We start from the raw sequence: 15,445 nt of genomic DNA, 5'->3' as shown, positions 1-15,445 counted from the left end.
GATGGCACTGATATTAAAAAATACCTACGAAGATTTTTCATATCATTATATTTTACTGTTTGTCTTATATTTATGGAACTCTTAAACTAACTCTTCTACAATGACACTGTACAAACAACACAGTTCCTCATTTCTTGGAGATTCCATTTCAAACAATGTCTTCAAAAATGTTTAGGTGTAATAAAACAAAAGACAATGTACTTGAGGAAGAGTGGGGTCTTTTCATAAGCTTATACACACATAGCAAAAGTAAAAAAACAAGAAGAAAAAGGACACGTGGAAGACACTTCCCATTCCCCTGAATCCTAGTCCTGTGAAATCTAGCGTCAGAGGCTAAGAACATTTCTTTATCACTACATCACTCAAGAGCTCAATACTCGCAAAGTGCCAAGAACATATCTTCCTCATTCCTTCCTTTGGAAGATGCCAATATTACACTCTTTTTCCTCTAAACATATGACACAGTTACAGAAAAAAATTTAAAAACCAAAATGCCTGCATTCATAAACTTGTTAATGTGTTTGAAGGGTGCATGGGAGATGGGCTGAATCAAATAATAAACAATAATGAGTCCCTAATTGTGTTTATTTTTTATAGGAAATAATAGGGAAAGAAGCATATCTATAAAAAAAATGCTCTTCTGCAGAAGATATTAAAACAGGCCATTTGTTTTATTTCCAAATGAGCAAATGATTCAGGTGCTGGCTCTACTTTATGTAACTGCTATAAATTTTAAATTGGTACTATTGAGGACACCAGGATTCAAGAGAAAACACATTAACTGCAGTAGGAAAAAATGACAAATTTACTCTAATGGAAATGTCTACTATCAAAACCATTTCTTTATTATCTAAGAACTCAGTCCATCCGTCTTAATTTACATGAGAAATGATTCTAAATAACAGTCAGGAAGACATACACATCGTAAAGTAAAAACTACACAATTTAGATTCTGTTCTTATTCCTATTTACAAGTCTTTTGTTTCAGAATCATTCTTTGTAATTATTTCACATAACCAGACATTTAAAAAAATATCTCAAAAAAAAAATCTCAATTGAAAAAAATTTGATAGTATGCTCCTAGAACATTCTGGATCACTGCAGATATTTCATTGACTGCAAACATATAGCTATTTAAACTATTTACACATTAAATAATGTGATACTGTAAAGGAAAAAAATGAAAAAATGCTATATTACTTTTATCCATAAAAGAAAATTTTAAACAGGTGAATAGTAGAATGAGGAAGGATGCAAACTTCGGGGTTGATACATATCCAGAATAAAAAGCTCCTCTCCATTCCTAATAAGATGAACCACTGTTCATATAATTCATCTTAAGAAAGGATATAAAAATGAATTCTTAATAGGTAAAAGCTGTTTTAAATGTGCATTCAGAAGAAAAATAAAACTAGATGGTCCCAAATGCTCTGAAAAAAATAATTATATTCATTCACTCATTCAATACATTCAACAAACACTTCTTGAAAGCTTACTATGTTCTTGGCATTGTGTTAAGACACAAGGAACTACACAGAGTCTCTGCTCTCTCACAGAGCTCCTTCCATGACCTTAAATGGTCATACGTGGAAGGCAGCCATTGATAAGCAGGCTGCTAGTATATTCAAATATAGAAGAGTGAGAACTCTGTCTTTCCAGTTCAAGAGGGCAGAGTAGGCCTTTGGAGGCCTGAGGGAACTTATGTACCCCCTCAGACTTACTGAACTGAAAGAGAATTTTACAATGAATTAAAACATCTATGAAGAGAACTGGGTGAGAATGTAACAGCAGGTAGGTATGACCACCAGAAAATGAGAAATCTCAAAACATTTCTAGACTAGGGGTTGGCAAACCTTTCCTGTAAAGGACCAAAGACTAGATAGTTTAGGCTTTGTATGTCATTCAGCCTCTGTGGCAGAGACTCATCTCTGCTGGTCTCTGTTTCAACTACTCAATTCTGCTGTCATAGCACAAAAGCAGCCACAGACAGTATGTGAACAAATGAGCATGGTTGTATTCCAATAAAACGTTATTTACAAAAACAGGCAGTCAGATTGATTTGGCCTGCAGGCTATAGTTTCCCAACCCCTGTACTAGATGACAGACAGTAGATGGAAACAAGTTGATGGAAAAATGCAAAGAGAACCACAAAGAAGGTGGAAGCTGTCCGATAGGATGTGACTGCTTAGAAGCAGCAGCTACAGCAAGAGAACAGGAGCAAGAAATAGGGCTGAGAAAGGACGGATTAATTGAAGGTCTACATATGGGACAAACTACCTGTCCACATGCCCCCAGTTACTGTTCCTCCCCAGCAGTTATTACTGTAGCCCCCCACCCCACCCCTTATTAGCAGTTTCAGTTACCCAGGGTCAACCTCTGTCCAAGAATATTAAATAGAAAATTCCAGAAATAAACAATTCATAAGTTTTAGATCAAGTGTTGTTCTGAACAGCATGATGAAATCTCATGCCATCTGGCGCCATCCCTTTGTCCCGCACATTCTGCCCATTAGTCACTTAGTAGCCATCTCAGTTATCAGATCAACTGTTGTGGTATCTCAGTGCTTGTGTTCAGGTAATCCTTATTTTATTTAATTATGGCCCCAGAACGCAAGAGTAGTGATGCTGGCAATTCAGGTATGCCAAAGAGAAGTTGTAAAGTGCTTCTTTCAAGTGAAAAGGTGAAAGCTCATGACTTAATAAAGAAAGAAAAAAAGTCGTATGGTGAGGTTGCTAAGATCTGTGGTAAGAATGAATCTTCTATCTGTGAAATTTGGAAAAAGGAAAAAGAAATTCATGCTAGTTCTGTTGTCACACCTCAGACTGCAAAAGATACAGCCACAGCGATAAGTGCTTAGCTAAAATGGCAAAGGCATTAAATCTGTACAATAAGATATTGTGAGAGACTACATTTACATAACTTTATTATAGTATATTGTTACAATTTTTCTATTTTTATTATTAGTTTTTGTTGTTAATTTCTTCCTGTGCCTAATTTATAAATTAGACTTTATTATAGGTATGTATGTATAAGAAAAGACATAGTATATATAGGGTTTGCTACTATCTGTGGTTTCAGGCATCCACAGGGGATATCTTGGAACATATCCCCCACAAATAAGGGGGGACTACTGTAGAGGCTGCCAGAATTTTCCCACAGACAAAAACAATAAAACCCCCTAGGATTCCTCTTCAAAAGAAATAAACAAGCCCCCCCACCCCCCAAATTGAGCAAACTTAAGAAAATAAATTAGAAAAGCGAAGGTTTCTAGTGTGGATATTGGCACCACAGATTAAAATCGATCTCATTCTGGGAATTTAGGGATCTGTCCCCATAAGGTAAAGGCTACCAATAAATCCACCCAGACCTGCCCTACCCTATACATAAAGTTCCTAGTCAGCATTCATTCTAAGGAGAAAGAGCCAGCTTCAACACAATTCTAGTTACTCAGCAGAGAACACCCACAATGGCTATATAGGCCTTCTATTTTAGGGAAGAATAATCAAACATCACCAGGCCCATGAGGAAAATTCAGAGACTGAACGTAAAAAGAAAAGCTGGTCCCAGAGAAAATAAAATAATTGAAGGTAAGGAAGAGAAATACAGTAATTATATAAAACCCTATAAAAGGTGAATATGGCAGGAAAAAACACAGATTATAAAGGGCTCTTAAAGATTTAAAGTCATTAAAAATGTGATTTTTTAAATAAAAAATTAAAGAAATGGGAAAAAGGAAGTCTCCCAGAAGGTACAGCAGAAAGAATATAGAAAAATATTAGAAAAATATGACAGACATAAAGGGCCAAACTAAGAGACTAAACACTTGAGTAAGGGGAAATCAAAGAAAGAGATTAAAGAAAATGGGGATGTGGAGATCGTCAATGAAACAGTAGTATCAGTCACAGCTGAGGAGCACATGAACCTTCAGATTGAAAGGGTCATGAACTACCCAACACACTTAATGTAAAAGAACTCACACATAGATACATCAATAGAGAATTTTGAAACATCAAGGGAAAAAACACTAAAAGGTTTCAGAGAGAGAGAGAGAGAGAGAGAGAGAAGAAATTCACCTACAATAAAATGAATAGAACATTAGAGGTTTTAACTTTCTGAGGAAAAGTAATATTTAACGGCAATTCTATAGCCAACTAAACTGTCACTCCCTGAAAGAGCAGAATAAAGACATATTTAGACTGACAAGGATTCAAAACATTTCCTTCTTATCACCCTTCTCTGGGCAATTACAACTAGAAGAAAGACAAACAGAAACAAACCAAGAGATTGCCTTCACACTCCTGGTAGGGAGCAGTGGGTGGGTGGGAGACACCTGCTTTTCGCAGCAAGCTCTTCTTTACTATTTAATGTGTTGCTGTGAGAGGTGCTACCTTGATAGAAAAATAGAAGCATGGTTCTAAAGTTAGCCAGCCTAGTTGGAAAAATGTGGTCAGTGGCTCAAGATATGGTTCAGATGCATACCACCCTCTCTCTTCCTCTCCAGAGTTCCCTATAGAGGGCACAGAGAGAGCAGTGGACGCAGCATGCTTTGGGAACACGGAGGAAGGTTACCTAATACATAGCCCAGATAACCACAAAAGATGTCTCTTCCCAAATTACAAACTGCGAGAAGTTCTCCTGTCTCCAACCTATATTATAACCTTGCTGAACTCTGTCCAGGGATTAATGCTCCAGATGTCCTCCACTGGCTGTGAAGGATGAAAGTTAAGAATGTACTGGCTCTAAGATCAGACAACCTGGTTCTGCCACTTACCAGCTGTGTGACAGACATAAGGCAAGTTATTTATCTCTGAGCTTCAATTTAGTTTGTAAAAAGGGTACTATGAAGAATTCATGAGAAAATTCATGTGAAGTGTTTACATAGCATATAATAAAAGAGCAAGAAGTCTTAGCTACCTCTGCTATTATTTTAAAATAAATACACTTATGATGAATGCAAAAAGGGAGAAGTATATACAGGATGTTACGTGAAGGGAATCTAGCCTAATCTAGAGATGAGGAAAAGCTTCACAGGGGAAGCACTGTTTAAACTCTCATCCTTTGCAGCAACATGGATGGACCTAGAGATTATCATACTAAGCAAAGTCAGAGAAAGACAAATGTCACACGATATCAGTTATATGTGGAATCCAAAAAAATGATACAAATGAACTTATTTACAAAACAGAAATAGACTCACAGACATAGAAAACGAACTTATGGTTACCAAAAGCGGGGGAGGGATAATTAGGAATTTGGGGTTACAAACTACTATATACAAAATAAATAACAAGGACCTACTGTATAGCACAGGGAACTATATTCAATATCTTGTAATAACCTATAATGGAAAAGAATTTGAAAAAGAAATATATACATATATATGTATATATGTATGTGTGTATATATCTATATATAACTAAATCACTTTGCTTTACACCTGAAACATTGTAAATCAACTGTACTTCAATTAAAAAAAACCCGTCTCTCACCCTAAATCTAGACCATGAGTCCTTATGCTCAAGGGAAAGAGACACAGAGGGACTGGCAAAGAAACCAAGCAAGTAGCAGCATGGATGGACAAGGACTACAACCAAGAGGAACAGGTCGGGGCCTGACTTACTAGCTCATCGTAGGAAATGCAGAGAGAGGAGCGTGATTACCACAGGAAAGGCGGCCCAGGGGAATTCAGTCTGAGCCACAACCCCTATGCAGAGGAGGGAACACAGGGTAAGAAGAAGTGCTGGAAGTGTGTGTGTGTACACACACGTGCATGGGTCGGGGGTGGGGGTGAGAGGCTCCTTCCGTTGTGGATTATTACAAGAGAGGAGCAAAAAGTGTTTCTCTAACACTCAGATTTTACAAATTAAGTTTTGTCAGTCCAGTGTATATTGAGCACCTACAAAAGCGAAAAGCACTTGGCTGGGTGCTCTATATGCTGCAAAGATGACAAACTCTCTCCTCATGTAGGAGCTGACAATCTGATGGGGCAAAAGCAAGAACAGAATCTGAGCTGGAAGGATGTTCGTTACCCTTACTACAGTGCACTAAGTTGAGAGATCATCAATGGGTATAAAGAGCAAATAAAGGCAAACTGGAAATGCTATAAATGAGGAAGGAGACTTGGAGGTCAGGAGTTTTGTTTATACCTCAGGGTATTTTAATTTTTCATGCATTACTTTTTCAATTTAAAACTCCATGATAAAATAAAAATATCAATGCCCCACCTAAAAGAATGTACCAATGAAGGAGATTTCTTCCCTCCTACTTCTGTGTTCATCATATACACTGCAACTCAGCCACAGTATGACTAAATATCCCTTATGTACATATTCTGGTTTAATGTTAAGTCCTGTGCATGTGCTGGTGTGTATTTCTTCCAGCTGCTAAAGTAATAATTTTGTTGTAAGGTCTGTAGGTTTTACAAACATGGGTTTCGGCAACCTATCTTCTGCCCCTCAGACCTATCACACCCGCTCAAGTGAGAGCTGCCTCCTTGGACACCAAGGCTACTTCAGTGATGAGACACATTCCCTAAAATTTCTCTGTCTCTGTCTGCAAGAAATCATCAGGCTAACAGGATTTTCTTTTTTCACAAGCAAGCATTCTGATTGGTCCTCTGCACTTGTGAAAAACGCCAAGCCTTCAGATTTAGGTACCACCTGGGGCTGGGAAGCCCCATTAACACTCTTTTGTTTAATATCTCCTAATTATGCCAAATAAATATCACTTAAAAATAACATTTTGAATATGCCTTTAATGTTCTAAAATGTGTCGCCCAACCACTGAGTAATTAGTTCCTTCATCTTCCCAGGCACCAAAAATTAATCTATCTTATTCACACAACTGTACTTCTGGCCTTGTAGGAAGAGACATTACTTTTGTCAGTTTATAGTCTTCAAGCACCTCTATGCAATAACAACCGTGGTTCGAATAGGGCATTTACTAGTTGGAGACCCCTTAGTGAGTGGTTCCCTTAAAGTTCTATTTTATGAATATGTACAATATGAAGATAAAGACATCCCAGGGAGAAAGTGGTAGGCAGGAAAGTCTACTGGGGAATAATGGCAGCACCTACTCCCAGCCCTAAATGGAAAGACATGAAAGTTAAATTTTCATACTAGGCCTTGTTTCCTAATTGCAACTCTAGTAAAAGATCTAGTGGGAAGAAGACTGAAATGACAACGGTCAGATTCTCTTCCCTGAGTAAGGTTTTATTCAGGACTGCTCTGGCTTTATATGGCTGATTACCAAAGGCCCATAAGAATGCAGCTTTTCTGTTTCTGTAAGTCCACTGTTAGAAAACAGTGTCCACTGTGTTGGTCAGTAATCCTTATATAAGAATTCGTTGTTACTGTCTTCTGAACTTAGCACCAGCAGCACACTTCTGTCATTATAATACCCCTTCTTAGATAATGAGAATAGCACAAGGCATTGTTTCTTCATTTCCTTATGCCTATCAAGAAGTGAAGATTTGGATTTGTCTGCACTGAACTGAATAAAACATGACTTCCCCCTCCTCAATTTTGTTGTGGCTTTATATCTGATTTGAGTGAATGTATGTCTTTTACAGTAAAAAGCAATATGATGACCTCTAGTCCGTTTTGATCTAGGTAAGGAAAAAAAATTATACAACCACTTAAATGTGGTTGATTGTATAATTTTCCCCAATTATCTGCTCTTCCCCACCTCCACTCTTGTAAGAAGATTATGCATCCTTGTCCACTGCCCTGGACTGGTTGTACCTTCCTGTGACAGAAGTACAAGTACACTTCTCTCTTCCAGTCAAGCCTGACTTGCTATGACCAGTGACATGTCAGGGTGGCACATCAGAGTGGCAGCTTTAAGAGTCATAACATGGTTCAGCTCTACTCTTCTCCCCAAATCCCAGATTGGTGCTACTTTTTCAGCCTGCATCTCAGAATGAAGACATACATGGGGCAGAACTAAGATGATCAGGAGTCAATATGCATCATGATAAACCTCTGGGTTGAAAGCCACTGATACGTTAGGGTGTTTTGTTACTTCAGCATAACCGAGCAAAAGCTGACTTCATTCAACTACATCTCAAGCGTGTATCCAGACACTGAAAACTACAGTGAGTACCGAAGACTAAGGAGGATGACAAGGACTTTGGAATATCCATCAGTGAGGACCATATAAGGCAACTGAGCACACTGACCCTGAAGAATGGACTGGGGAAGGGGAAGTACAAGGAAAGGAAGGACAGTATACCTACCACCACATATCTGAAAAGTGACCACATGGAAAAGTAGGAGAAAAAAGTATAGACTTACTCTTTTTGCTTTTAAGGGCATAACTAAGACCAGAGGGTAGAATTAGAGACAGAGACAGAAATAGAGATTTTGGTTTACCATGAGGACAAGATTTCTACCAATTAAATCAGTCTAATAGCAGAATGAGTAGTCTTCCAAAGTAATATGCTTCCAGCAATTGTAAGACATAAAACAGAGGCTAGATGGCCACCACATATCAGATGCAGTAAAGAAAGAAATGCTCATTCTATGGTAAATTATACCAGATGACCTCTTCAGAATTCTTCTAATTTTGATTCTGTAAATTCTAGAGACTAACTCATGATGCTAGGTTCAGTTAGCATTCTTGGATAAAGAAGGAAAGCTAATTCCCCAGCAATAATCAGCCAAACAATAGCTTTTTAGAATCTGTCATTTTTCTGTGTCATAAAAATACATAATTTTTCTTTTCTGCTCAGTTCATTATTATAATTTTCCACACTATTTTCCCTAAAAGAAAGTGGGACTTCTTAAAAAAGTCTTCTTTATCCTATTCATTAATGAAATTTAGAAATTATCTTTAGGAACACAGACTATTTTATCAGAGCTAAGAGTAATTAAACCAGGAAACAGGAAATTATCATCTCCATAAACAGAAGACAGAGATCTTTACAGAAAATCACTAAGATTCTTGACTGGTATAGATGACTTAATTAACATGAGAAGACATCTCTATAACTTATTTGTCAAATGTACAGACCTATCTGTGAAATACAAAGGTTGAGATAGCATATAAAATTTTGAAATACTGATATTAAAAAATCCATAACATCTTCAAACCTAAATATTTCATACGGCATTTCTTCATGCTATTTGCCTTCTACAAAATCATCAATAAAGGTCTTATCTGTAATAAGAACATTTCCTATGGTGTGAACATTTAGCTTATAGAACTCTTGTGTCTGAAAATGCCAGAAAACCACTAATCACTCTGCCTATCTGACAAGAAGATTGCAAAGATCAATGAAACAATTAAGTACAAAATATTGTGCAAATATAAAACTGGTATTATCATCACCCTACATGTACCTCTAACTCACAGAGAATTTTTCCATTACATTTCTATTAATTGGAATATTTTAGGAAAAGTGGAAGATACAAATTTCAAGTAGTTAACTAAAAAAGAAAAACTGACATTAACATTAGTATTATACTATTTGGAACAATTAAGATGAGAAGGCACTGACATATGACCATCTTAAATCATTCACTGTGGTGGGCCCTGGAGTACCCAATGAAAACCCATTTGGTAACAAATGTAGACTAATTTAACTGCTATAATAATGGTTTTTTTTTTTAAAGGTGTAGCTACTTACCAACAAGTCTTATTACATTCAGTGTTGTATTTGTTAAGATGGGTGCATTCACTTTATTTAGACTGTAATCTGATTTCTTCCTGCTTTTTAGAGTCTCTCGAGAAACGCTTAATATGAGAAAACAAAACAGATTTGCAATTAGGGTTGTCAAGTAGTAAATCAATAAGTAACTCAGCTTAGGATCTAATTTGCTAATTAGTTACTGAAAATCACCAATTAGTTACTGAAAATCTTACCACTTATTGGCTGGGGATATAGAGATTATCCTCCTGTCCTTACAGAGCTTACAGTCCAGAGGGGAAGAGAAATCAGTAAACAGAGAAATAAAGTACTATAATGTATTTCTTTGGTTCTCAGACATTAATTAACAACCATTAAAAGAAGCTATGTCACTATATTGTAGCAATGTTTTCTTAGGTCAGTCTCCCAAGGCAATAGAAATAAAAGCGAAAATAAACAGATGGTACCTAATCAAACTTATAAGCTTTTGCACAGTAAAGGAAACCATAAACAAAATGAAAAGACAACCTATAGAATGGGAGAAAATATTTGCAAATGATGTGACTGACAAGGGCTTAATTTCCAAAATATACAAACAGCTCATACAACTCAATAACAAAAAGACAACAACCCAATCAAAAAATGGGCAGAGGACCTAAATAGATACTTCTCCAAAGAAGACATACAGATGGCCAACAGGCACATGAAAAGATGCTCAGCATTGCTAATTATTAGAGAAATGCAAATCAAAACTACAATGAGGTATCAGCTCACACCAGTCAGAATGGCCATCATCAAAAGTCTATAAATAATAAATGCTGGAGAGGGTGTGGAGAAAAGGGAAGCCTCTTGCACTGTTGGTGGGAATGTAAATTGATACAGCCACTATGGAGAGCAGTATGGAGGGTCCTTAAAAAACTAAAACTAGAGTTACCACATGATCCAGCAATCCTACTACTGGGCATATATCCAGAAAAGCCAAAAGCTCTAATTCAAAAAGATACATGCACCCCAAATGTTAACAGTGGCATTGTTTACAACAGCCAAGACATCGAAGCAACTTAAGTGTCCATCAACAGATGAGTAGATAAAGAAGATGTGGTGTATATATACAATGGAATATTACTCAGCCATAAAAAAGCATGAAATAATGCCATTTGCAGCAACATGGATGGGCCTAGAGATTATCACACTAAGTGCATTAAGTCAGACAAAGACAAATATTATATGATATCACTTATATGTGGGATCTAAAAAATAGTACAAATGAACTTATTTACAAAACAGAAACAGACTCGCAGACATAGAAAACAAACTTATGGTTACCAAAGGAGAAGTAGGGGGGGATAAGCTGGGAGTGTGGGATTAACAGATGCATAAAAATAGATATAAAATAGATAAACAACAAGCATTTACTGTATAGCATGGGGGACTATATTCAATACCTTATAATAAACTATAATGGAAAAGAATTTTTAAAAAGAATATATATACACATATATGTATAAGCAAATCACTTTGCTGTACACTGAAAACTAACACAATATTGTAAATCAACTATACTTCAATAAAAAACAAATAAATAAAATAATAAACAAAAAAAGAAGTTATGTCACTTAAAAAAATGTTCTAGGAAAATTATACATCAACTGTACCAAGCATCCTGATTTCAGACCTACAAATATGAAAAATACCTTCCTTAGAATCTGGATTAGGCATAAAGTATAATGGTAAAGTCTGGAGTTGGGGGGCAGCACTAGATTCAAAGAAAAAGTAGAAGTTATATGGTAAGTACAGGAAAAAAGGGGACAACATGTAATAAGATCGGAAGTAAGAGAACAGAGTACGCTTAAAGAAGCGCAAGGAGTTGACAGTGGTAGCCTGGAGAATGAGTGGGCAGAGGGAAATGTGATAAGAAAGGAGGTAAGTAAAGGCCAGATCACTGAAAGGAATTGAACCTCATGATTATAACGAGTATGAACCATATCTTAAATGCAGTGGTGAGCCATTAAACATTTTAACCAGGAAAATAACATGATCAAATTTGTATATAAAAGAAAAATCTAAATTTGTATCCAAGAACAGATTAGAAAGGGTTTAGACTGGAAATGGGAAGCCATGGTAAGGAGGCCGATTCAATAATCTGGCCCAGAGATTTCTGCATGAACTAGGATGGTAGCAGTGAAATACAAGAAATTTTGATAAATTCAAGAGACACTTAGAAGTTGGAATTGATATAACAGTCAACTGGTTAACTGCAATCAGTAGTTCACATTGTGTATATTTCTTAGGGGTAGGTTAAAGACAGTTTAAGAGGCTGCATAACCCTACAAAGAATGCCAGGACATACACATATAGTGGCAGACGTTTGTTCATTTCAACTTAATTAGACCTTTTCTTTTAGTAAAAACATACTCAAAACATCTAATGAAAAAGTCCAACAAAATAGTTCTATTCAGTTCATAATGGATCATAGATGTAGATAATTAAGTACCACATATTTGTGTAAACCAATGGAAACAAATTTCCCCAATTAAAATATCCCCAATTATATGAGTTGTTCACTTTTGAGGTGAGAGATTACATCAGTCAGGGTGTCAAATCAATCAAGTATTCACTAGGTACTTTGGGGGTAAAGGGTAGGGAAGACTATACTTAAATCTATCATTAAAAATAAAGTATATTTGTGGTCACTCAATATCTGATACTCAGTCATGAAACTACCTCACTCACAAATCAGAATCAGGCCCAATTTAAAGAAGGTGACAAAAATTCTCATACAGTTATCACAGTTTTTGAAGAAGACAGTTTATCATAAAACAAAACTCAAGTACAAAAATAGGAACCTTAATAGAAGGCTCAAAATATCAATGACATTGGGAAGATTTTTCTGTATTTACTAGATTGAGGCAGCAAAGCCGCATACAAAACAAACGACTATTTTCCTCCTTGAGAAAAAGGAAATCAATGTGAAACATAAATTGACCTATGTGAAGCATAAACTGCCTCCAACGGCGGCACTGATTCTATAAATCAAAGGTTTGTTTTTCTGCAAAAACCACTGATCTCTAGATTAAGAGCTCTTGGGTTATGCCCATTATCAAAAAAACTACATTTTTAGCCTTTCAGGAATCATTTTTAAAATACATTAATTTCTCAGGGTATGTGCCCAGTAGTGGGATTGCTGAGAGTCATGTACCACAATGTTCATTGCAGCTCTATTTACAATAGCCAGGACATGGAAGCAACCTAAGTGTCCATCAACAGATGAATGGATAAAGAAGATGTGGCACATATATACAATGGACTATTACTCAGCCATAAAAAGAAATGAAACTGAGGTATCTGTAGTGAGGTGGATGGACCTAGAGACTGTCATACAGATTGAAGTCAGAAAGAGAAAAATAAATACCGTATGCTAACACATATATATGGAACCAAAAAAAAAAAAAAAGGTTCTGAAGAACCTAGGGGCAAGACAGGAGTAAAGATGCAGACGTAGAGAACAGACTTGAGGACACGGGGAGGGGGAAGGGTAAGCTGGGATGAAGTGAGAGAGTGGCATGGACATATATACACTACCAAATGTAAAACGGATAGCTAGTGGGAAGCAGCCACATAGCACAGGGAGATCAGCTTGATGCTTTGTGACCACCTAGAGGGGTTGGATAGGGATGGTGGGAGGGAAATGCAAGAGGGAGGAGATATGGGGATATATGTATAGCTGATTCACTTTGTTATAAGGCAGAAACTAACACACCATTGTAAAGCAATTATACTCCAATAAAGATGTTTAAAAAAACAAACAAACAGTAACTTCTGTCACATGACACTATAACTAAAAGAAAAGTTTAATGAGTTTTTTTCCTTAACCTTTCAAGTAAATCCTATATGTTAAACGTGCAACATAAAATGAGAAGTACCATAAATTCCAAGAATAAGTACCTTTTCACAGGAGCATCGCCTGTCTGCTCATCAACATAATCTTGTTTTAGTTCCTCAGGAACATCACTGTCACTGTCATACTCCTGATAGGCACTTTTTTCTTGTTCATCAGATTCATACTGAAAAGAACACAGTATATTATTCAACAATGGGCACGAAGAACCAACCTTTCTTGGAGTCTTTCAACACAGTAAAAAAAGTATCCAATTTTATAAGAAGTACATTACGGATGAAAGTTCTTAATAACTGAGCTTTAATTTTGCCATCAAGAAATCATATTAACTTTCCATTTTCTTCTTTATCATCTTACCTTAAACCAGCTCAAAAGAAAATACAAACATTATATTTCAAATGCTTATAAATGCCCAAAAGAATCTCCATATAAACAAATGAAAACAAACACATACCCTGCTAGACCTTAGAACAGGAAAAGAGTGTTTATTTGATTAAAAAAACTCTTCCTTCAAGTGGTTTCATCCTATTTATTTCCATTTTGCTAGTTCATTATAAAAAGCTTGAGAATACAATTCTGGTACGCTGGAAGTATTAAGTCAGTTTAATTAAACACAACACACATGCTAATATTCTATCTAATTCATTATGATGAGATTTAATTCCAAGGGCAACTTAGAAAATTAGGCTTAGCACCTATGGACTACTGAGAGCAAGGACAAAAATGGTGGACTTGCTCTTGAGAGGAAGAGTGCCTTTTCATCATCTTTTTGGCACCATGGCCCAGTGCCAGCAAGGGAGAAGACAGTGGAGTCCATGCACAACAAAGGAAGCAGTGGCAGTACCACCATCATCATTGCTGATTAGTATTATAAACTAATATGATTAAATAATGGCTAACATTTATTGAGTTTCAACCAAGTACTGGGCTAAGTGCTTCCATAAATTGTCTCACTGAATCTTCAAAACAATTCTATGAGGAAGTTTTGTCCCCATATGCCAGTTGAGGAGACCAGTATAATGACAATAAGGGAAGAAGTCAGTCCCCTAATTCAACAACTATTTTTTAAGAGTCTAAAGCATTACGACAGGCTGTTTTAAGATGTGGACCCTGACCCTCAGGACTTATGCTGTACCTGTGAAGATTAGATCACACATTAATAACTACAAACAAACATTAGAGACATTCTCCCTCACTTGTACACAATGTGATCCTGGTGGCATTCAGAAAGGTGTTCTACACAAACTAGGGTCAGTTCCACAGTACAACAGATCCTCATTTCCAAGGATTCTTTATTTGCAAATTTCCCTACTCGATACAATTTGTAATCCCAACATCAATACTTCATGACACTCCTTGGTCATTCACGGATATGTGCCATGTGGAGTGGCAAACACTTTTGAGTCACCCTACATACATGTTCCCAGCTAAGAGCAAGCAAGGCGACACTCTACCTTCTTATTTCAGTTCTCCTGCTGTAAGCAAGTGCCCTTTTCAAAGTCTATTTAGTGTCACATTCTTAAAATTTTTGTACATTTTGCTGGTGATTTCACTGTTCAGAATGCCCCCCAATCATAGTACTAAAGTGCTGTCTAGTGTTCCCAAGTGCGAGAAGACTGTAAAATGCCTTAAGGTAAAAATACGTATGTTAGATAAGCTTCACTCAGGCATGAGTTACAGTGCTGTTGGTCATGTGTTCAAAGTTAACGAATCAGCACTATATTAAATTAGGTGTCTTTAAGGAAAAACACGCATAAAACAAGGTTGTGTATGGACCAGTTGGTGAAAATGTTGTGACCAGAGGCTTGCAGATACTTAATCCCATATTTTGCTTAAGAACAACGGTTCTGTATTTGTTAATTCATAGTTCGTGCTTACTTTATTGAACACAACTGCCAGAAATAATGAGAATCAAATGC

General features: G+C 36.5%; 1 protein-coding gene across 1 annotated transcript in view; it reads right to left on the bottom strand.

Annotated features, from left to right (window-relative positions):
* The window catches only part of VPS50 (VPS50 subunit of EARP/GARPII complex), a 135,737-nt gene that overhangs the window by 24,647 nt on the left and 95,645 nt on the right, over nt 1-15,445 (bottom strand). The window contains exons 19-20 of the mRNA XM_030857259.2: nt 13,574-13,692; nt 9,629-9,735 (exon numbers count right to left, since the gene is read on the bottom strand). Of these exons, the coding sequence (XP_030713119.1) occupies nt 9,629-9,735; nt 13,574-13,692 (226 nt within the window). The remainder of the gene's footprint in view (nt 1-9,628; nt 9,736-13,573; nt 13,693-15,445) is intronic.

The sequence above is a fragment of the Globicephala melas genome, chromosome 9, assembly GCF_963455315.2.
Source record: "Globicephala melas chromosome 9, mGloMel1.2, whole genome shotgun sequence".
Lineage (NCBI taxonomy): Eukaryota > Metazoa > Chordata > Mammalia > Artiodactyla > Delphinidae > Globicephala > Globicephala melas.
This window is presented reverse-complemented; position numbering and strand designations above follow the sequence as displayed.